The following is a 27,817-nucleotide window of genomic DNA, read 5'->3' on the forward strand; positions in this document are numbered from 1 at the left end:
TCTATTTTTTTTGGGGGGGGGGAGTGGAGGTGGGAGCTGGAGGATGGAATAGGTCGCCCCTTCTGTTTTTAGAGAAAAAGTGAAACAAACCCCAAAGAAACCCTATTTTCAATATTTTGACCGGGGGGGGGGGCGCACACATGGACAGGGTCAAAAACTTAAAATTCTTGTTGCCTCAGGCTCCTGAACACTGGATTATGCCACACATGGCTTGTCTTGAGACTGATTACATCCTCACCCCACCCCCTCCAATGAGTATAAATCCCACAGTAAGGTATCAGATAGTCAGAGATCCACAATTTATCTGGATATCTGAGCATGGTGGCTCACACCTGTAATCCTAGCTGAGAAGCTGAGGCAGGAGGATAGGACCCAACCTATAGGTCCAGCCTAGGCTCTGTGGTAAGCTTTAGTCCAGCTTGGGGAACAGAGAGAGACCATCTCCTAAAGCAAAACAACTATATATAAATAAGAGAACACAACCCCCAGATGTTCTCTTACAGATCCCAGAAGCGAGTAAAAACACAAATAGTAAGGAAAACGCCTTCAAAACGTCAATAGCCATTGCTAGGGTCCTGATCCTATGGAGGAGGCAGGGTTGGTGAGGATCCTGCTTCCCTTTAAATCAGAGAGTAGTTTTTAACCTGTAGGTCTCTGACCATTTCACAGGAATTGCCTAAGTCTATTAGAAAACAAATATTTACATTACAATTCATAACAGTAGCAAAATTACAGTTACAAAGTAGCAACATAAATAAATTTATGATCTGGGGCCATCACAACATGAGGAACTGTATTAAAGGGTTATAGCGTTAGGAAGGTTAAGAATCACTGTGCTACATAGACATAGAATGTAGCTCAGTTGGTAGAGTGCTTGCTTAGCGTGAAGGAAGCCCTGGGTTTGATCCCCAGCACTGTATAAACTTGGCGTGGTGATGAATGCCTGTAATCCCAGCACTTGGGAGGCAGAGGCAAGAAGATGAGCAGTTCAAGGTCATTCTTGGTCACCTAGCAAGGACTCAGTCTTCAAAAACAAGTGGGGGGGGGTACCTAGAAAGATGGCTTTGCAATTAAGATCCCAGTTTAATTAATCCCCAGCACCCACTTAGCAGCACACAAACATCTGTAACTCCAGTTCCAAAGCCCTCTTCTGGCCTCCATGGGTAACAGGCATACAAGTGGCACACAGACACACATGCAAGTAGAACACCCACACACATAAGATACATTCCAAAAAAGAGAGCAAGCACATTTGTAACTTTCTAATTCAGTCCTGACTGGGCAAGACCGGGAGAACTTTAAACAGTCACAAAGCACAGTGCACCCCATTTGGTCAAGGAGCGCTGACTGAGAAAGCAATGTTCAAATTGTACGTCACATAAATCAGAAAACAAAACTAACAGTTCTTTTTTTCGAGACAGGGTTTCCCTATATAGCCCTGGCTTTCCTGGAACTCACTGGCTTTGAACTCAGAGATCCACCTGCCCCAAGTGTTGGGATTAAATGTGTGTGCCACCACCACCCATCGTGAAATTAATTTTGTGTCTACACAGAATGGGACTCATTCAGGCACTAACACTTCTTACTCAAGCCCAATACCAGGCAAAGGAGCAACAGTAGAGACAAGACGGCACTTGCTACTGCCATGAAAAATTTTGGGATCTCCCAACTCAGTACGCTGCCATTGCCTTTGAAAACTTTGTTAACATCAGAAAAGACATTATTAGTCTGACCCAAAACGGTCCTCAATTCATGGGAGGCTAGAGAATGACCCTGCAGAGAAAGCAGCTTCACTGAAATCAAGGAAACCACTGCAGGGGTGACCACTCATACATAGAACAGTCAAGTGTTCTCAGGTATGCAGCAAATTATCAGTTTGCTTTTTCTTTAACTTGGGTCATATGATGTATCAGTCAACAGAAAATTTTGGTGGGAGCCAAAGTAAGTAACAGTCAGATAAACACACAGAAGATGAGCAGGCGAAAGGGCTTGAGACAAAGCCAGAGCTCACTGTTTTGGGAAGCTGATCCCGCTGTGAGCCTTCATCTATAAAGCACCTGACTTTCCAGGAAATGAGAAAAGAGGAGTCATAGCACCCTCACGTTACCGGGGCTTTCAGTTCATCCACATTCACTGGCGGACAGTCATTAAGGTTACTGTGTGGCTGGCTCTGGTACTCACGAAGAACACGAATGATACAACAAAAGCCAACTCCATTCTTTATTAGGCATACAGATGCAATTAAGTCAGAAAACCTCTGTGCCTTTGAAAGGGGAAAGAGGGTGTAAGTTACAGAGATGGGCTCTGAAAAGGAGAGAGCGAAATATTATTCAGCTATTATCTCCCCCCCCAATTTAATTAAACCCTCTTTAGAATGTGAAATGTAAAAGATTACTCAATGAGGAACTGTATGTTTGGTGACAGGTTGAATTAGAAGTAGAACTTGAGCCATCAGAAGCATACATTCAATACAAGCAACCTAAGTTCTCCAGCACACAAAGGTACAAAGCACATTAAGTACAGAGTTAAGAAGGGAAGGTCCCTGAAAATACAGAAACTCACCACACTGTTCTGGAGTTGCTGCCACTCCTAGAAACACCAAATAACACTTCACTGGGTGCTTCTAGTGAAAGGCTGCAGTTTACTCTTAATTTGTAAAAACAACAACAAACAACTAACAACAAAAACCGAGGGCAGGGAATGGGAGGAGGAAGAAAACAAGGAGGGAGGAGAGATGGGAGGGAAGGGAGGAAGGAGGAGGAAAGGGACCCTAAAGAAGCAAATCCTAACAATGGTGTTTCAAAGAAAAACAGAATTTACAAAATCCATGGAACTAGAGTTCTTTAATAAGACATTACTAGGAACCCGTGGGCTTGCACCCATATATTTCACCTACAAATAAGTGCAAGGCAGGCCTGGAGCTCTCTGTGCCCCAGCTGGTGATCCGCCATACTAACTGAGTGACTTAAAGCATCTCCTCTATAGAGATGAAGACTGTTTATCTTGTTTCTCACAATCTTTCAATTGGGGTTCCTTTTTCATTATTGTTAAGTGATATGGTGTGAAACCTTTTGCAAATTAGTCTAACTCTAAAAGACAAAAAGAAAACAAGATCAACAACTGAGAAACCTCTTTGTTGCAAATCCTACCCTCTAAGTTTTTTTTTTTTTTTTTTTTTTTTTTGTTTTGTTTTGTTTTGTTTTGTTTTTTGTTTTTGGTAACACAGGGACATCTATGGAACGCTGGGATGAATGGGAAAGAAGTAAACTGCTCTCTCTCTCTCTCTCTCTCTCTCTCTCAAGCAGCCAGCATGGTCAGGTCTGAGGCTCTCAAAGGGAAGATTTGACTTATAGCACTCACCACATGATGGATGATGGAACAGAGTACAAGATGATCAAGAGTAGGGAACAACACTGGAGGGAAACAGAGAAGGAAGGCTCTCATAGATGCTTAGTCTAATCATCAAAAGCTTTTACTACCACCCAGAGCTTTTCAAAGAATTCTATGCCCACTGCACACCTTCCCCGGATTTGTTGTATCATACATTCTCTATGTGAGTACCAGAGCCACACAATAACTTAATGCCATCTGTCAAATAAACCAAATGAACTCAAAGCCCCAGTTTGGGTTGTGAAACACATATACACATACCTATGTTTTCCCATCAAGAATCAATGTATTGATGATTCAACTGCCATTCCTATTCTGAATCCTGCAGGGAGCTCAAACAGCCCGAATTTCATTTATCATATTTCCTCTTGTTCTTTCCTCCTTCATTTCTGATACTTAAACTGAATGATAGGATCTTCTCCACCTCAGCTAAAACTGGACAATATTGACAATTTTTGCTTCTTATCTACCTGGTTTGCTACATCTTTTTTTTTTGGGGGGGGGGGCAGGGCCTTGCACATAGCCTAGGCTGGTCTGGAACTTGATGTGTACAGTAGGGTGACTTTGAACTCACAAAGCTCGGCTTGCCTCTGCCTCCTCAGTACTGGAATTAAAGGTGTATATCACCATATCCAGCCTGGTTTGCTTAACTTCAATAATACTTCTCAACTGTCTTTCTGCTCTGTCATTATTTCAAACAAGCCTGTCCCACTAGAGAGACACATACTTGATAGTTTGGATTCCTCTGAAGAATAGTATTTCCTAGCTCCCAAGTACCTATTGCACTTTAATCACACTGGCAAACCTCAGACAATTTATTCCTGACATACTTTCCAGGGTGTGTTTTTGCTTTTTCTTTGCTATTTTTGGGACCATGCTCAGGACAGAGCCCAGGGCATGCCATATTCTAACTAAATGAGCAATTCTACTGGTCACTATAACCCACTCCTACTCTTCCATCTTTCTGTCTTGCTCAGTATCTTTTATGTACCCAAATTTTTACTATACCACATATTTTTGACTGTTTGCAATTTTGCAAAACTTGTGAAACCACCTGTCCTGTGATATCACTCCATGTGGCCTTAAGAGCTAACCACCAAAGTCTCAAAGCACTTGGCGGGAATTTCCACTACAGCAGCTTTCTAAGCTCAGCTTTCAGATGACAAAGACCCAGTTTCAGTTCTCTTTCCATCTCTGCGTGTCACACAAGGCTTGTGATCGACAAAAACACTTGTTTCAATGGTGCAATGTATGGCTGTGAAAGGCTCACATTTAAATAAAGACACCAAGCGAATAAAAACGCAACACAAGGAGTGGAGACTTTCCTCCTAAGTGTCCTCCCACTACAGCCATGTTTAGTAAATGAATGCGATGGTAAAACACTAACAAGGGTAGAGTCCAGCTATCTAAGTAGACTGGGCAAAGAGATCATGGTCTCAAAAGGGACCCAAAGACTGACTGACACCCCAAACCATTGCTATATGCTTTAGGGAAAGGATGACTGAAAAGTCAAAGAGTACTTCCTTTTTCATATATGATGCTTAAACCAAACCTAGAAGGCTTTGATCTGGATTTTTACATTAGAAAATGAGAAAAGGCAGGATTTCCATAGAGAGACCCTGTCTCAAAACAAAACAAAAGCAAACCGTGATAACTGAAGCACACTTGGAAAAAAAAAAATCACTGGATGAATTTAGATTATAAATTATAGCATCAGTAATCTTGAAAGAAGAAAACGGGACTATGGCAATCAATGTAAGGGGGAAAGAAAGGCAGGCAGGCAGGCAGGCAGGAAGGCAGGAAGGAAGGAAGGAAGGAAGGAAGGAAGGAAGGAAGGAAGGAAGGAATTCAGTGGCCTGTGAGAAATCAAGCAGTCTAGCAACACGTATACAATTCAGGATGGCAGGAAAGAGTGGCCAGTATGAAGGACAGATTTGAAAAAAGTGGCTAAGATACTTGCAGCTTTGATGAAAACTACCAATCCGGGTTCAGAAGCAAAATCACAAGAAAGTTAAACACAAAGAAAACAAACCCCCCCAAAAAAAACAAAGCCACTAAAAAATCAACTTAGAATAGTGTATAAGAGAGAACAAAGAATATATGCTTCTTATCAGGACAATTATAAGCCAGGTGTGGTGACACACCTGTCACCAGAGTTCAGGAGACAAAGGCAGCAGGACCACATCAAGTTCAACATCAGCTTGGGTTACATAGCAAGACCCTGTCTGAACAAAACAAAACAGAATAGAATAGAAGTAATGTATTTAAGAATTGAAAAGTAGGCTGGGGGTAGTAGCATATGCCTTTAATCCCAGCATTGGTGGGGGGAAAAGGGGGGTACAGAGGCAGGTGGATCTCTTGAGTTTGAGGCCAGCCTGGTCTACAGAGCAAGTACCAGGACAGCCTAGGCTATGTATAAAGACTTGTCTCAAAAAATGAAGGCAGGGAGGGAAGAGAAAGGAAGGGAGGGAGGGAGGGAGGGTTAGTTGAAAAATAGGAGAAAGTATAAGCAAGCACACTGGCTACTTTTGGCAGAAGACCTGGATTTGATTCCCATATGGTGGCTCACAACCACCTGTGACTTCAGTCCTACAGAGAACTGACACCTTCTTTTGGCCTTGTGCTCAGACATACAGGCAGGAAAAAAAAAAAACTTTCATATGAACAGAAGATAATAGAATTCTATATCCAGTGATAATACCCTTCAAATAACAGTATCAAAGTTTTCTACCAAGTAGAACAGATTCCTATCATGTAATTCAGTAATTATATTCCTTGGTATTTACCAAAAAAAAAAAAAAAAAAAAACAAAAAAAACCTAAAAACCATGTCTAAACTAAAATCCACACACAGGTGTTTCCAGTAGTTTTATCCAAAATGACAAAACCTAGAAGCTAAGAAGTAAGATATTCTTTAACAAGAAACTAGCTAAGCAGTGGTTGGATCAAATACTGGATCTTTATTCAATACCAAAGTGAAAAAAAAAAACACCAATCACAGAAAGACACAGGGACCCTAAAAGCACAGCTCTCTGGGGCTAGATGTCAGTGAAGGAGAGGAATACGAGCACCAGGCATTCCCTTCTATATTTGATCTATTTTCAGCTCAGTTTTGCTGTACCAAAATAGAACTAAAATTACTCAGTATTTCTTAAAGGGATATGATAGCTTGAAGATTTTTTTCCTTCCTCAGAAAAAAACAAGCTTACAAACTGTATCAGGATGAAAGAAAATGATTCCAGATGGAAACAAAATTCTACATCAAAGAATGAAGTATTGGAAATGCTAAGTAGTGGATAAAAACAGAACCTAGCTAAATAAAAGTTTTAAATTTTTCTTTAACCTTTTTATCAGACCTTTTTTGTAGCTATGAGTGCAAAGAATTGAGTCTACATTCACATATGCTAAATACCTGTACCACTAATGAGGTAACCCCCCCATCCCAATCTGAATCTTAACCACCATTAACAGACTTAAAAGTGTAATTAACATATGAGAAAATGAATGAAAAAGAATACGGGCAGAAGCAAATGAAACATAAATTCTTAGACTCAGGGAAAAAGTTATACTGCAAGTAATCACAGAAATGTGGTACAGTGTAAACCAGCCTGTTACAAGATACTATGGGAATTATAAATGATTTTGTTTGTTTTTTGAGGCAGGGTTTCTCTGTAGCTTTGGAGCCTGCCCTGGAACTCACTCTGTAGACCAGCCTGTCTCTGCCTCCTGAGTACTGGGATTTAAAGGCATGTATCACCACCGCTCAGCAGGGATTATAAATCTTAAAACAGTGGTTCTCAAAGTTTTAGATCTCAGGATCCCTTTGTATTCTTAAAATACTGAGGCCCTCTCAAAGCTTTGATTCATATGGAAATACTCAACAAGTTAGAAATTATGTTCATTCTGGCCTAGCACGTGTGAGGCAGAACACAGGGATGCCTGGAGTTTTCAGGCCAGCCAGGTCACAATGTGAGATGCCCGCTAACATACAGTTAAGAAATTAAAACATTTCCTAGAAGAGTTAATGAAATATAAAGAAGGTATGGATGTGCTCAAACTCAGCTCATTCTAGCTTCTATTTCTTCCTTTCTTCCCCCTCCCACCCATCCTTAATAACTTCAGTGTCTCTTCCTATGTCCTTAAGGAAAAAAACAAAACAAAACAAAAAACCCATAAAATGCTCAGGTTTAAAATATACAGGATGATAACTCATCCTTGAAGATAATTTAGTCTTATTAATAAATAAGGATAAAGGGTACTTCAACTAGCAACTACTTGTTTTATAGTTATACCACATCTAATCTCAGTAACTGTCAGAGAAAACATAGAGAATAAAATATTGTTTTATTTTTTCTAGCATTTCCATATTGTCTTTTGTTCCATGGCTTTAACAAACAAGAAAGGAAGGAAGTCTTATACGCTGAGAACCACATGAAGTGCCTTTTTTTTTTTTTTTTTTTTTTTTTTTGTTGACTACACACGCCACAGCATGCATGTGGCAGTTAAAGAACAACTTTTCAGAGTCAGTACTCCCCATCCAACATGGGTCCCAGGGATTACACAGAACATCTGCCTTGGAGGTAAGTTCTTCAACCTGCTGATGGCTTATTCCCCCTCCCCATTTAGACTTGATCTTGTAGTGTAGCTAAGGCTGGCCTCAAATCTGCAACCCTCCTGGTTCCTTGGGTGGGATTCATTATCTACCTGTATACATAATGTGTATATATGAATATGGGCATACCACTAATGTCATGGTTTTGTGGGATTTTTTTTTTTTTTTCTTTTTTGAGGCCATTTGTTGTCTTGAGGCAGGGTCTTGTTATTTCTTGCCAGTATGCTATCTACACCAGCCTAGCTGGCTCAGGAGCTTCCAGGCAATCGTGTTTCTGTCACTATTGTACTGTAGGAATGCTGGCAGGTCTGAACTGTGATAGGTCTTCTGGCTTAGGCAGCAGTACATTATCCTCTCTGCCATCTCCAGGAGTCCCTTGGTGAGTTTTAAAATACCAGTTTAAATTCATTCCAAATCTAAGCAATCTCAAAATAAGAGGACATTAAACTGTAATGCCCACTGAAGTATTCAATTTAAAGGGTCAACAAAACAAGCGGAATGCTTTGGCACATGCTCGTGATCCTAACACTGGGATAGCAAGATCACTAGCTGCAGTAAAACAAGCGGAATGCTTTGGCACATGCTCGTGATCCTAACACTGGGATAGCAAGATCACTAGCTGCAGTATACTCTAGCTTGGGCAAACATTGACCATGCCTCAAAAATAAACAAGTATACAGCTCATTATCAAGAAGAAAAGAATTAATATACTACATAAGTTATAAAGGAGTATGGAATGTAATTATCATAGGGCCTCTAGTTTTCTCCTTTAGCCTTCTGTCACTAAACAGTTTACAAAATGTTACAAAACATTTTCATAACTGTTCTACTCATATATTCAGAAAACTTACAAATAAATTTCTTAAGTAAATAATCTGCATCTGAGACCTTGAATGTCTAAGTCTTTCTCTTCCTTTGATACAAAACTCTCATATATTTTCCAAAGAAAGATGAAAAAAATCCCAAACTATATGGCTCCCAACCTTACTAAAAGGTCACAGATGCTCAAATGACCAGGACATACATAAAAGCTACACGCACCTTCATGGGGTTCTCATCATACGTTGGGGTTCCCAGGTCCATCTCAGCTTCATGCTCAAGGCTGGTACCATCTCCTGGGCTTTCCCAAGTGGGAGGGTCCCACTGAGTCTGTCTACAAGAAGTAAGAACAGAGAAGCTGTCATGGGTAGAAAACACTCAACCCTGGCAGAGTTTAAAAATACAAAATATGCAACAGGACAGACATTAAGCCAGAACTATGAGATTGAGACATGCTTCTGACAGCTTCTAGACTTGAGATATATATCTAATATTAATCCCATCACACATCTGAAGTCAATTATGTGATAAAACTGGCAAGATACTGCCAACAGCAAGAAAACCAAACATCTTTTCTGCTTCTCAGTTGACTCAGTGGACTAGATACATCCTGGGTTTAAAAAGTATGGAGCAGATAAAGATGTCAGTAACTACTATAACTACTATGTATTTGGAGAAAAATGAATCACATCCCTTACAACCCTTGACCATGTTTGTAATTCTACACGTTATTTAATGACTGAAACCTAGAAAAAATTGTTTAAAGGTTGTGTTCTTTGCTAAAAATGCCCTCAATTGGAAATAAAGTCTCAGCCATGCTAACTCATTGAATATTCATAGTTGTTTTGAAAATAAACAGGCAAATATATGACCCAGGATGGGATTAAGGACAGCCTTAAACTCACAATCTTTCTGTCTCTACCTCCTGAATGCTAGGCTTACAGGAGCATGCCATCACCATCAACTAGATTATTTAAAAGAATTATTTTATTTTAAATTTTGTGTGTGTGTGTGGGTACGTGCACAGTGCACAGGAGTGAGGATGCTCACAGAGATAAAAAGAAGCTGAATGTCCTGGAGTTGGGAGTTATAAGTGGTTATACCCCGACGTGGGTGCTGGGAACTGAACTAGAATAATCTCAAAGAACAAGTGTTTTTAACTGCTGTGCATTTCCCCAGCTGCTCAGCTGGTTTCATTATTTTATGTACAGGGTTACCTTGCTTGTATGTGTGTCTATGAACCACACACGTGCCTGGTATCTGCAGAAGCCAGAAGAGTGTTTGATCCTTTGGAACTAAAGTAGTGGACAGTTGTAAGCCACTATGTGAATTCAAGGAATCAAACCCCAGAAAAGCAGCCAGTGCACTTAAGCCCTGAGCCTTCTCCCCAATCTCAATTTTTAAAAATTACATTTATTTATTCATGAGGCAGGGAGGAGGAATGTTCATGTCATGGGGCATGTGTGAAAATTAGCAATTTTTGGGAGTCTTCATACATAGTCTTTTTACCATATATGGGTCCTAGAGATCAAACTCAGGTTATCAGATTTGGTGATAAGAGCCTTTATCTGCAGGCCATCTCAACAATCTGATTTTTATCCTAGCTCACTATATAGCCCTTGACTGGCCTGGATTTCTGCATGCAGACAACCTGCATCTGCTTCCTTCCCAAGTGTTGGGATTAAAGATGAGTACCACCACACTTGGCTTGATTTTTTTTTTTTTTAAAGCTAGATTTGTGAATAAAAACTTAAGTAAGAATACTCACAGTCAAGAGTATGAAATCAAGCCAGGCTGTGATGACATGCCTTTAGTCCCAGCACTTAGGAGGCAGAGGCAGCTGGATCTCTTTGAGTTCAAGGCCAGCCTGGTCTACAGAACAAGTTCCAGGGCAGGCTCCAAAGCTACACAGACAAGCCCTGTCTCAAAAAATAAAATAAAATAAAATAAAATAAAAAAGTGTCTAAAATCAGTTATCACAGAGAAATCTATGAAGGCAGTATTTAAAAGGTTAAAGCTGGAGCTGTGGGAATGGCTTGGTAGATAAAAAAAAAAAAAAAAAAACACTTGCCAAACAAGCCTTAGAACTGAATTCAGTCCTTGGAATGCACATAAAAGAGCTAAGTGCAAGACTGTGCCCCTGTAATCTCAACATCCTTATGGCAAGATGGGAGGCAGAGATAGGGAGAATCAGAGCAAAGCTAGTAAGTCAGCTTAACCTGGAGTAAACAATGCAGCTGCAACAACAACAAAAAACTGACAGACACACCCAGATACCCACCCATGGTATGTGAGGGAGAGCTAGATGACTCCATGCTTAAGAGCACTTACCCACTCACAGATGACCTAAAACCTATTCCTAGCACCTATACAGCAGCTTAAAAGACTTGTAACTCCACTTCCATTCAGGGGCTCTAATGCCCTCTTTTGGCTTCTGTAGGCACCAGGAATACTGGTTCATAGACATACACGCAGCTCTCTCTCTCTCTCTCTCTCTCTCTCTCACACACACACACACACACACACACACACACACACACACACACACACACACAGTGGATTGCAGGAACAAACTTCCATGAATTTTTCTTCTGATCTCTATATGTATGCAAGAGCTTGCTTGTGTTCTCTCTCTTGCCTCCTCCCCCAATTAGAGGCACACAACAAGTAAATCAAAAAATACGCCACAAAAGAGCTGACATCTTTTCTGGCAGGTCAATATTGCCATTGTACTTTTCTGTTCTCCTACCATACTAATCTTTAGTTGGCAATATTCATGGCACTTGATATGATCCACATTAGATGAATGTGAGACTAAGCCTACACGTGTCTATGGTACCTGAACAACAACATTTCTACTGTCATAATGAAGCATAATCATTGGCATATTTAATGTGCAAACTAAAAATCTGCTTTTTGTTTTTTTCAAATATCTGGAAGAATTATCATGTATCTTTGAAGACTTGCCATGTACTTTTGCATGGTGCAGAACACTCAAAATCCCAAGCATGTGGGAGGCAGAAGTTGGAAGATCATGAGTTTGAGAACATAGACTAATAGTGAGATTGTTTTTTTTTTTTTTTCTTTCTTTTTTTAAAATAAAAGAGGAAGAAGGAGAAAGATAGGAAAAGAAAAGAGAAAAGCTTATTTTGGTGTGGAAAAAAAACCTGCTAATTAAGTTTACAGATATTCATTTGTAAAGTCACTATATGTTCACTTAGCAACCTAAGGAGTTCTCATATTTATAAAGTTTTTTTCCTTGGTGTGTGTGTGTGTGTGTGTGTGTGTGTGTGTGTGTGTGTGTGTGTTTGGGGGAGGGGTGGTCTTCAAGACAGGATTTCTCTGTGTAACAGTTCTGGCTGTCCTGGAACTCACTTTGTAGACCAGGCAAACTTACTGAGATCCTCTGTCTCCCAAGTGCTGGGATTAAAGGTATGCGCCACCACCTCCTAGTTTTTCTTTGTTTTTTGTAGACAGAATCTTCCACCGCCTCCTGGCGTTTTTTATTATTTTAAATTATGTGTAAGTACATGTGTCTACATGTAGGTATGTATGTACATGTGAGTGTAGGTGCCTGTAGAAACCAGAGGTATTACATGGACCTGATATGGATGTTGGAAACCAAACTCAGCTCCTCTGGAAGAACAGCAAGTACTCTTTATCCTAAGCCATCTCTCCAGCATCCATGAAGGACTAAGGAGAGACAGAATTTGTGCCTATGGAAACTAAGCTTCTTCATTAGAATACAAAAATATTTATAATATTCATGAAGATGAGGGTTTCTTTGTGTATCCCTGGCTAGCCTCAAATTCAGAGACCCTGCCTCTGCTTCCCAAGCGCTAGGATTAAAGGTGTATACCCCTATGGCCCCAGCAAATTTGTTTTTTAAATATAGTTATTGCCCATGATCAAATCTAGCTTGTTTCTATGAAGTCTAACTTGGACATAGACATAACCATTTACAAACTGCCCATAATTGTTTATATAATATCAGCAAAACTGAATGATTTTGACAATGACTGCTCAATCAGCAAAGCTTGAGGCATTATATTCTAGTCTTTTACAGAAAGGTTTGCTTGAGACTTCTGACTTCTACCATGTCTCTACCTTAAAAAAAAAAAAATGTTACAACTATTTTTTTGTATAGGTGCGTGGGTGATATGAATATGTGAAAGAAGGTCAGAGACAACTTTTAGAGGAGTCAGGTCTCTCCTTCCAACTCAGGGTCCTAAGGACCGAACTCAGGTCATCAGGCTTGGTGGCAAACATTTTCATCCAGCTAAGGCATTTCACAAGCCTTGTCACTCACTTCCTTTTTAAAAATTCCCAAGCTGGTTGTAGACTCACACTCATAATCCTAGCCCTCTGAAAGCTGAGAGGGAGGACTGCTGAGAGTTCAAGGCCAGGCCCTGCCTCATAAAACAGAAAGAAAACAAAATGAGGGCTTGTGACACAGCTCAACTGGTTGAATGCTTGCCCAACACGCACAAAGCTCTGTATTTAATCTCCATAACCTCATGGGGCTTGGTGGTACACACCCTATAATTCTAGCATTTGGAAGGTAGAGGCAGTCACCCTTAGTTCCAGACAAGTCTGGCTTTCATGGGACCCTATCTTGAAAATAACAAAACAAAATACTCCACCAAAATTCTTTAGTTTTCTCAAGAATTCTGTAAATTAAAAGTGACACACATCTTTAATCCCAGCACTTGGGATGCAGAGGCATTTTCAGATGTGATTCTGAGGCTGGGCATGGCAGTACACACTTGTAATTCTAGCACTTGAGAGACAGGATGATCAGGCATTCAAGGCTATCCTGGGCTACATGAATCACTGCGTCAAAAGGGGTTAGGGACACACGTGGGGGGAGATAGCTCAGTTGAGTTCAATTCTAAAAACTCACATAAAAAGCTGGACATGGTGGCATGCTTTAACTTCAGCACTAAGAGAAAAAACTGTTGGTTCTCTGGAGCTCGATGGACATCCAGCCTTAGAGTAAACAGCAAGCCCCAGATGCCAGGGAAAGAAGATGACTCAGAAGCAAAACAAAACACAGATGGATGATTCCTGAGGAATACCACCTTAGACTGACCTTGAGTGCCCATGTGTACATCTACTCTCAAGCACATGTGACCTTGCCTAGATGAGAATCTAGAAATTCAGTAATTCTTTAGGTCAGCGGGAAGCCAGTAACTATCAAACTTCATGCTGGCAACATAACTGACCAGGTAAAACCAGATCTGGGAAGCCCATGAAACCTCTTACCTTGTGATTACATGGTAGTAATAGATCTTCCCTTCAGGATCTCGGGCTGTCTTCCAGTTGGGAGGCAAAACAATGGTTTTTGGTTTTGGAGGAGAAGGGGGTGGCAGATCCAGTAGATTGTTTGTTACAACCATTTCAGGCTATAGATAGATAGATAGATAAATAAATAAACAAACACATAATATATATACATATATATGTATGTATATGTATATGTATATGTATAGATACACACACACATTTTTATCCACATTTAGTTTCCCTTAAAAAGAATAAAGAAAAAGTACACTATAAGAAACAGCTAACAAGACAATACTTAACGAAAACCCTTAGGCACCTCCCCAACCTCAAAATTCTAAGTATCACACTTTAAAAACATTAAACAGCTTATCATCTAGAGCAATATTTACCAGCTTTAACACAAACCAATCAGCATGGACACCAACAAAAGTCAATAATAATGGCACATAAAACTCCAGGATAGATACTGGGGTTGACAAGATGGCTCAGTGGGAAAGGGCACTTTCTCGCAGAAAAGCTGGACCTGATGCCCAGCCTCCACATGGTAACTAACAACTTCCAGTTCCTGGTTCAAATACCTCCTTATAGGCTCACAAATTTGTTGGGGTTTTTCTGTTTGTTTGTTTTTTTTGGGGGGGGGGTTCCAAAACAGGCTTTCCTGGAACTCACAGAGATCTACCTATCTCTGCCTTCTAAGTGCTGGCAGTTTATTTTCAAATTGGTTTACATAAAGCATTTTAATGCTAGCTCCACTACTTTTCCTGTCTCTTTAAAGCCACCATCAACTGTCAGATTGCTACAAGAGTCTCTTTGGAACTGCCAAGTGTTCTAATACAATATGATCACATTACTTCTATTTAGTCTTTCCCATTCCAATCACAATCCCATTTTATTGAAAACTAACAATAATAATAATATTTCATCAAGATTTTACCATATCCTTCTCTATACACTTCAGGATACTAAAAGAATTTCTCAATATTATACATGTCATACAACATACAAAGTAAAGTATGTTACATAATTCTATATCCCTAGCCTCGTCCATTGTATATCATATTCTAGTATTCAGCAGATACTAACAGGTATTCCAGGAAAAAAATGCTTGAAATGTAATTACTGTGTTGAGTACAGGTACATGCATGCTACCATGTGGTGGGGAGCTGAGGGTAGACAACTTTGTGAATCAGTTCTCCACCTTTATAGAAGTTCTGGGAAATCAAACTTGGGCTGTCAGGATGCCCAGCAAAGACATTACTAATTTAGCTATCTCACTGGCGCCAAAATACTTTAAGAAGGGTCTTCACTATGACACCCAATCTGTCCTTCAATTCACTGTGTAGCCCTGGTAGTCTTGAACTCATGATCCTGCCTCCAGAGTACTGGAATTACAGGTATATGCCATCGTTCCCCACCTAGAAAATTATTACTTCAAAAACTTCTAATATATAAAAATATAAGATTATTCAAGGTTAGTAACAATACCAACAAGGCTAATACACATGGCTATAATTTCACAGAGCACATGACTTCATGATATCGAAGTAAAAATTGGTGACTACATAAATTATAAAGAATACTGAAAAAAAAATTTTAAAAACAAGGTATACACCCAATGAGAGGGTTAACAAGCGAAACATTACTTACTGGCTGTAAGGACTGAGGCTGCCCTGGTGCCACTATTGTAGTCACGGCTGTAGTTGGCTGCACCACCACTCCTTGAGCGTGAGCTGTGAAAATCTGCTGTCCCTGCATATACTGAAGACTTGGCTGGGCATAACTCTAAAAGACAAAATGAACAAAGTCATAACTTATATTTCCCTGGATTATTCAATGCCAGGCAGGAACTGACTTCCAATATGACAGAAAACACACCACACTTAAAAGAAGATACTTTTTATATGTATATTTGGATTCAAAGGCATATAAAAAATTCTGCTTAAAACACAAAAGGTTTTTGTTTGTTCATTTGAAACAGAGTCTTTTACTATACAGCTTTGACTGTCCTTGAACTCAGAGACCCCCCCCTGCCTCTGCCTCCCAAGTTCTGGGGTTAAAGGTAAGTGTGTGTGTGTGTGTGTGTGTGTGTGTGTGTGTATGTGTGTGTGCGCGCGCGCGCGCACGCGCATGCACAGCTCTTTCCATTCTGATCTTTTTGGGAAGTACCCCAACTTCTTTTTATTTACAGCTCAAGCTGCCTTTGAACTCATAATCTTTCTGTCTCAGTTGCATAAGTCAAAATTATAAGTACATACCATCATATAAAGTTTTACTAAGGTCCTTTGTTGCCAACTAGTAACAATTAACAGTTTGTTTTGACCCAGTAAGGTCAACAGCAGTGACTCACAGTATAAATCGAGCAAATACTAAAATTCAGTTCTTGTTTGTAAGCTTTTGTAATCTATAATAAACTCCTATGAAGATAGCAGAATATATATAATGAATCTGACATTTTTAATACACAGTGATTTATACCAGGAATGAATCCAGAAAACACTTCCACCTCTCAATCCTGTCACATCTACAATCTCTAAGAAATAAGGAATATGTCTAAGACTTAAATCTATTCAGTTACTCCTCAACCACAGAAAATTTAAAGAGATTGTGTCCTAAAACTTTAAAAACGTTAGGTGATGACTGCTTACAAGTTGATTACATTTAGATACTTCACTCATAGAGTTTGAGCCCACGGGCGGAGATATTTTCAAGCATGAAAAAAGCATCAGTGCAAGTACAAAATAAAAGAAGTCTAAAGGAAACTGGTAAAAACTCAAGTACTATGAAAAAGTTAGCTTTCTCTTCTACCAGGGGAGGTTCCAAGCATGGAGCTCAGGTTGTCAAACACGTGGCAAGGGTAAACCAGCCCGACCTTTAAAACTAAAATATGCCAGGTGTGGTGACACATACTTAGTCCCAGCACTCAGCTATTTAGTGTGTATCAGTATATGTTAGTGTGCATGCCATCAGATTTCATCCAACTTCTAAGAATTTCAAAGTTATCAAAGTTGTCACAAGCATCCAAATTTACAGTTTAAATCCTCTACTTTGGACCCAAGAAGAAAATTTAGATAGTCTAACAAAGGAAAAGTGTTCCTAGTTAAAAATTTCCCCTTGAAATGATGTTCAGTTTTTCACTGGCCATGGTGCTTGGGTCACTCTCTGCTTCTTTATAAATGTGAATCCAAACCTTCCTTGAATAGGCCATGTTATTGGGACATAACCTCTGATATTTAAAATCATAGGTTAATAGACTGAATATTCAACGAGACTGTCCCTTATCAGAAAATACATCCTGATATCACAAGAGGCCGGGCTCAGATCCCAAATCAGAGCAAAACAGGAAATATGCTATCAAAAAGAGTTTTTTAAGCTAATATATACCCAGATAATAATCAGAAGTCAATTAACAGCAAAAGTTTATCAATGTTTAAAAGTAGAGGTAAGGCAGGCGGAGTACGGTACATCCTATAAGCTTGTAACCCTCACTTAGGGTTAATGTTTTGGAGTAGCCAGAGGCAGTAAATTGATTAAATGGAATTTTGTAGCCCATAAAGCCTAACACCACATACTGCTGAGAATTGTTAAAAAACAAAACAACAAAAAAGATTGGCTTTCCTTCCCAATCTAAATTAGTATTAGCAAATCCTGTTAACTTTGTCTTTATATATTCTTTTACCTGGATATCATACGCAACTAATTCTATTCTTGGCTAGATTACTTAACAACCTTATAATAATTAGTCTACTTTTGCCCTTAACTTTCATTATTTTCTTTCTCAGAGCAACTAAACTGATCCATTTAGATTATGTCAGATGATAGTATTACTTTATTAGGCCACGTTAGAGGATTTCTACATTATCAGACTAGGTAAAGAAATCTTCACAGTCTGTCAGCTTATTTCCTACAGGATAGATTTCATAATCAACCCATATAATCTGGGTTACAAGCATTTAATATTGATGCAACAAAACATTTTAAAAGCTAGATCGAAACAGTTATCCTACCCCCAACTCTTTGAAACAGGATCTCACAGTGTGGTCCAGGCTGACCTTGAACTCATTACTCTGTTGCAGCTTCCCACCACTCTAGGATTTATAAACTCCACCAACCACACCAAGCTCAAATGCCAGTTTAGAGAAAACAAACCAACAAAAACCAAAAAACCCTTTCTTCTGAGACAGGGTTTCTCTATGTATAGCTCTGGCTGTCCTGGACCTCACATTGTAGACCAGGCTTGGCCTCATAGAGAGATCTGCCTGCCTCTGCCACTCAAGAGCACATTAAAGATGTGCACCACCACTGCCCGGATCCAACTCCTACACAAAAAAAAGAAATCTTGCTCATTGGGATTGGGGGGGGGGGGGGGGACGGACGGACACAGTTTATAAGAACTACCATAAAACCAATTAGATTTATACTGTGGAATCTTACAGAGTTGCTTAAGACAAGGTCTAGGTAGCCTGGGCTAGTTTTAAACATAAGAGTCTCCTGACTCAGCCCTCTAATACTAATATTATAATACAGGCATGAGCCACTGTGCCCAGCTTCTACTGAATCTTTATTTTTAATATTATTTATTTATATATAACTGCTCATGTGCACACGTGTATGGGTGCCCGTGGAGAACAGAGAAAAGTGTTAGAGTTCCTGGAGCTTAAGTTACAGGCAGTTGTGAACTGCCTGACATGGGTGCCAGGAACCAAACTCAAGTCCTCTCGAAGGACAGCAAGCACTCTTTTTTGTTGTTGTTTTTGGTTTTTGAGACAGGGTTTCTCTGTAGCTTTGAAGCCTGTCCTAGACCAGGCTGGCCTCACAGATCCACCTGCCTCTGCTGGGATAAAAAGCATGCGCCACTACCGCCCAGAGACAGCAAGCACTCTTAAATCAATGAGCCATCATCTCTCCTACCCTGAGGAGTTCAATTCTTTCACTGCTGTTGCTTAGACTGTTAATACTAGATTAAGTATACAATAGAATGGGATAGAACCTTTTTCTTTTTCTACAGAGAAAGGTATCAAAACCAGAGCTATATGCATGTTAGGCAAACACTGTACCACTAAGATATTCCCTCAGCCCAGAAATAAAGGAGTATTTTTATTGATTACCTGATACACATTCTTAGAGAAACTCAAAGCATATAAATTATAGTTGAATTGTGTAGAGAGATAGATTCAGTGACTAGCATTGCAAAATACAAAAGAACACAAAAATATAAAAAGGAATAGTGATCTAAACACATTAAGTTATAGACGATAGTGGTCAAGCCTACATGATGACAACTCTCTAGTGGTTACCACCTCCTGGCATGCACACTCTTAGTGTTCTCTGTATGATAAATGAGTATAGTAAAGTGATAGGAACTGTGGTGTGAATGAGCTGCAAAGTGAACCCTCCATTCCTAATCTAACCTTCAGATGACTACAATCCTAGAATAGTTTGACTCTAATTTCATCATCCAAGCTGAGTTGATACTGAATTCCTCACTCATGGAAACTGTGACACAACTAGCCTTAAAATATAGTCTTCAAGCTGGGTGGTGGCAGCACATGTCTTTAATCCTGGCACTCGAGAGGCAGAGGCAGATGGATCTCTGTGAGTTTGAGGCCAGCCTGATCTACAAAGCTACACAGAGAAACCCCCATCTCAAAACAAAACAAAAAAACACAAACAAACAAAAGTAGTCTCCAGCTGAGAAGTGGTGGCACACACCTTTGATGCCAGAACTTGGGAGACAGGGGCAGGCAGATCTCTGTGAGTTCAAGGCCAGTCTGGTCTACACAGTGAGTTCCAGGACAGCCAGGACTACATAAAGAGACCGAGTCTTGATAAACCTAAAAATAAAGTTATTAGTTCCCCACTCTCCTAAAATTTTACATAGTAGATAATCACTAAAGAGCCAAGGTCAGGGGTATATATAATTCAGTGGGCGAATACTTGACGAGCTTATGCGTAAGGGCCAAGGTTTCATCCCTAGCGCCAAGAAACAACATAATCAAGGGCAGCAGTTCTTCCTTCTTATCAGATGAGCATCTCAAGTGAAATCGGGTCACTGACAAGCTCTCTCTCTCTTTTTAGTTCATCAAGACAGGGATTCTCTGCATAGTCTTGGCTGTCCTGGAACTCACCTTATAGACCAGGCTGGCCTCAAACTCACAGAGATTGCCCTGCTCTTGCCTCCTGAGTGCTGGGATTAAAGGTGTGCGCCACCAAGCCTAGCTCGCAGGCTTTCTCTTACACCAGATTTAATTAGTATGGTATTCAGACTTTAAAATATAAAAGATAGGTTCCAATATTAGTTACCTGCACAATTGGTGGAGTTGTCTGTGAATAAGGAGATGTCACACCATAGACAGTTGAACATGTCTGTCCTTGATAATACATGGTTGCTTGAGACTGTGCAGGAGAGTACTGCTGCTGTACACTGACAGACTGTTGATTTGAATCCCAGACACTGTAATTCTGTCCTTGAACTGGGCCTGGAGTTTGTACTGGCATAACAGGAACACTGGAGTCTTGGTGTACCACACTTTCATTCTGAGCTACATATTGTGAACTGGAGACTTCCACAGAGGCTGCCACATGTGGTACCACTGGCACTGATGGGGGGGCAGCAAGGGATTCTGTAGAATGTCCTAACGGCTGAGCATGATCGTAAGGAGCAGGAGAGCACACGGGGTCCATGCTGGGTGTGGGCAGAAGCACCTTCCCAGCATTAGGGTTGCTGGGGTCCACATAAGCTTGCATGGGATAACCTGGTGGGTAGCCAGCAAAGGGGTGATGAGAGGCATTATAGCCCAGAGAGTCAAAGGGCAGTGGTGATGTCATCCCCAAGTTCTGCATCTGCTGCTGTTGCTTCTGAGCCTCCCTCTGTGCTACCTCCTGTTCAAACAGCTTCCTGCGCTCCTCTGTTGAAAGTTTATTTCGGTCTTTGATTCGTACTTTCTTTTTAGAAGTTGGTGTATCATATCTACAAAGAAAACAATACCTCAAAAGGTTACCAAATCATGGACATAATCAAAAGATTTATGAAACAGTAAGCCACTCACTGGTATTTCTTCTCAAATCATGAAACAACCACTAACCACATCAAGCCTAATTTGGCATTGGCTAAATGTCATACTCAAAATTAGTTAATAAAAGTTGTTAACAAGGGCTTGCCTAAATTCAGCATCCAGCACTACACAAACCAAACAAAATACACAAGATGGAAAAATGGCTCAGCAGTTAAGAGTCCATACCACTCTTGCAGAGGACCTGAGCTCAGGTATCAGCCTCAATGTTGGGTGGCTCACAACTGCCTGTAACACCAATTGGTTAAGAGGAACCAATGACATTCAATGGTGTGTGTGCGTGCGTGCACACATGCACACACACACACACACACACACACAATTTTAAAAATTAATCTTTAAAATACATTGGGCTAGGGAATATAGCTCAATGGAAGAATATATGTCTACCACGTACAAGGCCTTATGCTTAATCTTGAGGGTACCACAAAACAAACAAACAGTTTAGGCAGCCAGAACAGGACCCCCTCTATCTCCTTCCCCACCCCCTGCCCAGGAAATCTAGCACTTGAATAATTCCATCTCTACTCTTAGGTTAGTTATACCAGCCTCCTATTTTTCTTTAGAGTTGAGGCAGATTCTGAAACCACAAATATAGATAAGAGATTTTAAAACCTTAACATAATGAAACCCATTTCTTTGTACAGAAGAAGAAAAGAGTGGCACAAGAAAAAAAAAAAAAATAGTTCAATATCAATCTAATCCAGAATCAGTCAGAAAAGTGCCTGCCAAGCAGTAGGAGTATCTAAGCATGATCTTCAATAACCACACAAAAAGCCAGGAGGAGTAGCTGACACCTGTCATCTTGGCACACAGGAGGACTGCTTGTTCTAAGTTAGGCAACATAGTGGGATCCTTTCTAAAACAGATAAATAAAATGTAACTATTTGTGGTCAAATATAAACTGGAAAACCATTAATCTTCACATCTATTAGTATGGAAAAAAAAAAACCTGTTTTAAGACTCAGTAGTAAAATCTTATATTTACTTATCTAAAAGACACTAATTCCAAAAGGCACTGGTGTGTACATGTCTGCCTATTCTTTAAGACAGGATCTCACTATGTAGCCCTGGCTAGCCCAGAACTTGCTATGTAGACCAGGCTGGCTCTGAACTTTCAACAATCCTACCTCCATCACACAAATGCTGGGATTATAGCTATATGCTATTGCGTCCAGTCTTAACTTACTTTAAAATCTTCCTTCCATTTACTTTATGCATGTGTGAGTGGGCATACCATAATACAGTTTTGAAAGCCAGGGAATAACTTGAGGGGCTTAGGTGTCTCCTTCCCTAATGTGAATCTTAGGAAAAGATCTTAGGTTGCTAAGCAAGTATCTTTACCCACTGTGCTGCTATCTCTGTGGCCTCCAAGTCTCATACACACATACAATGAATTTTAGTTGTGGCACCCTCCCATTCCCATCCTCCTCCTCCTTCTGAACCCTTTTCCCGACAAGTCCTCCTACTTAAAAACAAAAGGTCTATTAGTCTATTCTACTCAGTGGTGTGCAAGTGGCCTATGGAAGTGTGCCACAGCACAAATGTGGATGGTAAAGGACTTGGAAACTTTTGGATTTGCCCAAATAAGAAAAACTCACACTTACCTGTCATCTGGCCTTTTTGTTCCCCGTTCATAGGCAGAAGAGGGTGGTGAAAGAGAGCCCCTTCGCTTCCTTTTCTCTTTATTCTGAGCTGGCTTGTCTGGGTCTCTCTCTCTCGACCTGTTAGGAGTCTTTGGAATGGTTTGATCTCTGAAGGCAGCAGCATCCCTTCCTCGTTCAGTTACTAGGGAGAATAAGTTTTTTTTAAAAAAAGTTATTTTAGTAAGAAAATAACACTTCAAGAATATTGTAAAACTTCTACCCAATAGCAAATGTATAAACTCTTCTCATTTAGTCTTAACTTTGATTCCTCCCCCCCCCCCAAGACAGGGTGTATATTGCTTTGGAGCTTGTCCTGGAACTAGCTCTGTAGGCCAGGCTGGCCTCAAACTTACAGAGATCCACCTGCCTCTGCCTCCCGAGTGCTGGGATCCTTATTTTAAATCTGAGACTAAGCAGAAAGATTTCACATGCAAGGCAAAGGCTGTATTTAATATATATAAAGGTTGCTCCTGGAATAATTCAAGATCACCTTTTGCAGCTCCCCAAGGGCTATATTAGCCTAGATACTTAGAAAACATTGGAGAAAACCATGAAATATTTAAGGATTGGCTACAGTATTAATGGCCTAACCTAGGCAACCCTAGACTGGTAGCCTCTAATAACTTTACAATGATGCCACTGTTTTACCAAGAAAGAACTGCCCAGAACTATCTTCTTTCTTATAGGAGTTCTTTATAGTTCCATGTAGGAAGTCTGGCTAAGAAAAGAATAAACCAGTACAACCATAAGTGTGCAAAAGATATAATCATGTAGTGAAGGATACCACACAGGTAAAAGTTAATACACACACAACACACACACACAGGCTTTTTCATTCTAGCAACACTAGGTCATTGCTAGAAGAGATTCAAGAAGTCAACCATATGGGCCATTTAGTAGTTTTCCCTTGCCTTGTCACAGAATCAGGGACCTAGGCTGACAAGATGGTTTTTTAAGGACATTTTGAGATAAGCATGCTTAAGTCTTTTGTGGGTGGTCCATATCCCATCTCCAGAGCCAAGTTCTCTGTGAACTTACACAGCACACGAAGAATTCCCTACTGCAGTGGTTGGAAATGAGAATGGCTCACATATTTAGATACTTAGTACCCAGGTGGTGGAACTGTTTGGGAAGGATTAGGAATATGGCATTGTGAAAGGAAATGCACACTAGTGTTGAGCTTTGAGGTTTGAAAAGACTTCAATGTGGTCCCTAGTGCTTTCTCTCTCTATGTGACTGTTTTCTTTCATGTTCCATCATGTACTCTAACCCCCTAAAACCATAAACCAAATAAACAATTACTTTCTTTAGGAAGAAACCAACCACAACCCATAACTTACTTCATTGCTTTAGTTCCTTAAACAAAGTTTGTTAGACACACAATGAGGCAGAAAAGTCAAGAAACCAAACTACCATAGCACTTTCTGAGTTTTCTCAGAAGTCACTGACTACCTGAGGATCTGGTTATATGACTTTTTTAGCCTTCCCTGGTAAAATATACACATACAAGCACACACACTCTACATTTCAACAGCTAGGGGCTGGAGAGATAGATACTCAGTAGTTAATACTCAGTAGTTAAGAGCATTGCTGTTCTTGTAGAAAACGTGTGATTGATTTCCAGTGCCCACGTGACAGCTCACAATCATCTGTAAATCCAATTCCAGATAATCTGGCACTGTTTTTCTGGCCTCTGAGGGAACCATGCACACACGAGATACAACACACATACACATGCAGGCAAAACACCTATAAAGATACAAGAGTAATTCTTTACAAACAAAGAAAGGATGGTGATGGCTCTTGGAGAGGACCAGGGTTCAGTTCTCAGCACCAATTTGGTGTCTCACAGCCTGGAAACTCCAGTTCCAAAGGCTCCAGTGCCCTTTTCTGGCCTTCCATAGGCACCAGGCACTCACATGGTAAACAGTCATGCATGCAGACAAAGCACTCATATACACATAAATAACTCTAAAAACATTTAAAAAAAAAGAATGGAGTACTTGCCTAGCATGTGAGCAAGTCTGAAGGACAGGAAAACAAACAAACCAACAAACAATCTCTATTCTCTAGGAACAAATGAATGAAAGGTGAAGTTACCAAATCAACAACACAGGCAGAATAAGAAACATCTCCAGCCAGACAATGGTGGCACACGCCTTTAATCTCAGCATTCTGGAGGCAGAGGCAGTTAGCTGGATTTCTGTGAGTTCAAGGCCAGCCTGGTCTACAGAGCAAGTTCAAGGACAGTCTCCAAAGCAACACAGAGAAACCCTGTCTTGAAAAAAAAAAAAAAAAAAAAAAAAGGGGGGGGGGGAGAGACAAACATCTCCCTTAGAAAAACCCACTAAGAAAGAATAAAGGTGTAAACTATTATATCCAGTGTTTTATTTTTCTATGTATTTCTATGTATTTCTTCCTTTTATTTCAAAAGGAAGAAAACTAAAGTTCTTATCTAAAAATTTTTATAAAACTACCTACACAAGTATTCTTCAACCTACCTGTGTTCTCCTTTTCAGTCTGACTTTTCTTTGGAATTCGATACACCTCCTGGGGGGGAGAAAAAGATAAGGTAACTGCATGGGAAAGAGATAGGTGCTTTGAAACTGTTAATTTCATGATAACATAAAGATATGGGGAAGCAGGGAAAGCATACTACAAGAACAGATTGTTTGGTATTTAATTATTCTTCAAAATTTAATACATTTGACTTTAAATAAAATAGGATCTGGCCCTATGAAAATGAGTAAAAGATGTATACGCACACTAACCCTAACTCTACCCTTACCAAGGCTGTATGATCTAACTCCCAACATAACAGAATAAGGAAGGCACTGCTTCTGACAAGGACCTACTTCCTGAGAACTCTAATTCCTGAATGCCCTTTGCATATATATTTCTGAAAAAAAAAATATATATATAATAGAGGTCATCTATAGTTCCTTTACTGTGTGTATTCATAAGGATAGTTCTAATGCCTCACCCGCCATTCTAAGAGAAGTAACTCAGTTATATAAAAATAATTTGAAAATTACATGACAAAAACAATTCCTGAGAGTCAACATTTTTCTTGTGTTGATTGTTGTTTACGTGGTGTTGGGGATAAAAACCACGGTCTCTCTCACACACCCCAGGCAAACATTCTACTATTGAACTATGCTTTATCCTCACTGCTGCCATATCCTTTGCCATGCTAGAGAAATTTAAGGTCTCTCTATACTTGGAAAAAGTCAGTGTATTTTTCTATGGATGCAAAAACCTTGCTAATGGCCAAATTATCTATTTTCATACACCTGTGGAATGAGCGAGGGAAAGATGAGCACTATTATTAGGTCACCAATACTCCCAAAATTGACCATGCAAACTGTAAACTATGTTTTTATGCCTTGACATACACGTTTTACTTGCTATGTGATTCTAAAAATGCTATGCTGGTCTGACAATCCCACACTGTTTGGGCCCACCAGTTCTTACCCAGCTATTGAGTGAAGTAAGCCCAACAATGATAAGCCTACACATTCTCAATGGTACATAATGATACTTTCCTTTTACAATTGTGTAATATTAACCACACCCATGTTGCCTGGTTACCAATTGTGTAACCCAATTTTGGGAATGTACTCTAAGAAAATTAATAACTCATTTCATATTATAGTTAGATCTAGTAATATTTGGGGAAAATGAGAAACAGTACACATGTTACACAAATGAAAAGGGTCAAGTTGAAATATTCAAGCAGGGAGTAGTGGTACTTTAATCCCAGCACTTAGGGAGTTCAAGGCCAGCCTGGCCTACAGAGAGTGTTCCAGGACAACCAGAACTACATAATGAGGCCATGTCTTAAAAAAAAGAAATAGAAAGAAAACATTAAAAAAAAAAAAAAAAAAAAAAAACCTCTCCAATATTAAATCCATGCTGACAGATTATCCAACAAATAATGATTATTATAATTTATCTGTGCACCTCACATGCACTATCTAATGTAAGCTTCAAAGCAAACCTCTAGGGTAGAGGCTGATAAATGTTTCTCTGGTATTTACGTGGTGCAAGATCCGAGGATCACTCCCAGCACCATTTAAAATAAGAATTGAAAAGATTCAGCTATAAAACAACCCCCTATTTTACAAAAGGGCAACTTACTTAAAAGTTTAGCTACCTATTCAATATTATGATGCTATGAGGCCTAACGCCAATACACTTATCTGCTTCACTAGATGACACATGATAGAGCTGGCAGCATCTTTCTGGGATAGAGTAACTGGGACAGAGCAACACGAAGATGAACGCACTAAGTAACACTAAGACCCCTCCATTCTGTCAGCCCCAGACCCCTTTCCTACGCTCAGGACTTTATTGGAACTGTGCTGCTTTACCACAGATGCACAGTGATTTCAGGAAGCCTTTTACATTCTCAATACCCATGACAACTGAAGCTCTGGGTAGGAGTTTCAGAAATCCTACTTTGTAAAAATAAAAAGCTCTGCATATATTGATAAGAACTACTGAAGTACTCACAGGCTTTTCTTAGAAGTCTCATACCCCCTAGCAAGATGGGATCTGGGAAAGGACTACCTATCTGCCCTTGCCCAGAGCATCAGGGTTTGTTCTTCTTGAGCTGTTTTTTCCTGCTGAGAAGACATATTTCAATCTACTACTCCCTTGTCCTCTCGGGGTTGCCTACAGTAATCTAGCTGCCAGGTTCTAGCTGTAGGTACTGCATCAGTACAAAGGCAAGAGGGGGAAAAGCCAGCACTCTTAGCTCTGGTTTCTCCATTCCATCGAGTAACCAAACTGCTACCTACCAGCAGCCACCTGTACTGTAAATCAATCTAAAGAAGTTTGACAACTACTATCTGAAAATACCATATAAATCTAGGAACTCAAAAGCCCTACATGTTCATTCACAAAGACTACTTACAATAGACATATCAAGAGATAAAACAGCTTCATTCTTTACCACAGGATTCTGACATTAAGTGTTCATGAAAAGTGCCA

The 27,817-nt window shown here is 39.9% G+C and overlaps 1 protein-coding gene across 4 annotated transcripts in view; it reads right to left on the minus strand.

The window, feature by feature from the left end:
* Positions 1–27,817, minus strand: part of Setd2 (SET domain containing 2, histone lysine methyltransferase) — a 91,090-nt gene that overhangs the window by 5,529 nt on the left and 57,744 nt on the right. For 3 of the 4 annotated variants that reach the window (XM_051203316.1, XM_051203308.1, XM_051203324.1), the window contains 6 exons: positions 25,324–25,372; positions 22,784–22,964; positions 20,407–21,073; positions 15,754–15,888; positions 14,086–14,225; positions 9,043–9,154 (listed from right to left, as the gene is read on the minus strand). In XM_051203316.1, the coding sequence (XP_051059273.1) occupies positions 9,043–9,154; positions 14,086–14,225; positions 15,754–15,888; positions 20,407–21,073; positions 22,784–22,964; positions 25,324–25,372 (1,284 nt within the window). Of the gene's footprint in view, positions 1–3,360; positions 3,414–9,042; positions 9,155–14,085; positions 14,226–15,753; positions 15,889–20,406; positions 21,074–22,783; positions 22,965–25,323; positions 25,373–27,817 lie in introns of all 4 variants that reach the window. The other variant, XR_007835749.1, reaches the window with a different exon arrangement.

The sequence above is a fragment of the Phodopus roborovskii genome, unplaced genomic scaffold, assembly GCF_943737965.1.
Source record: "Phodopus roborovskii unplaced genomic scaffold, PHOROB, whole genome shotgun sequence".
Lineage (NCBI taxonomy): Eukaryota > Metazoa > Chordata > Mammalia > Rodentia > Cricetidae > Phodopus > Phodopus roborovskii.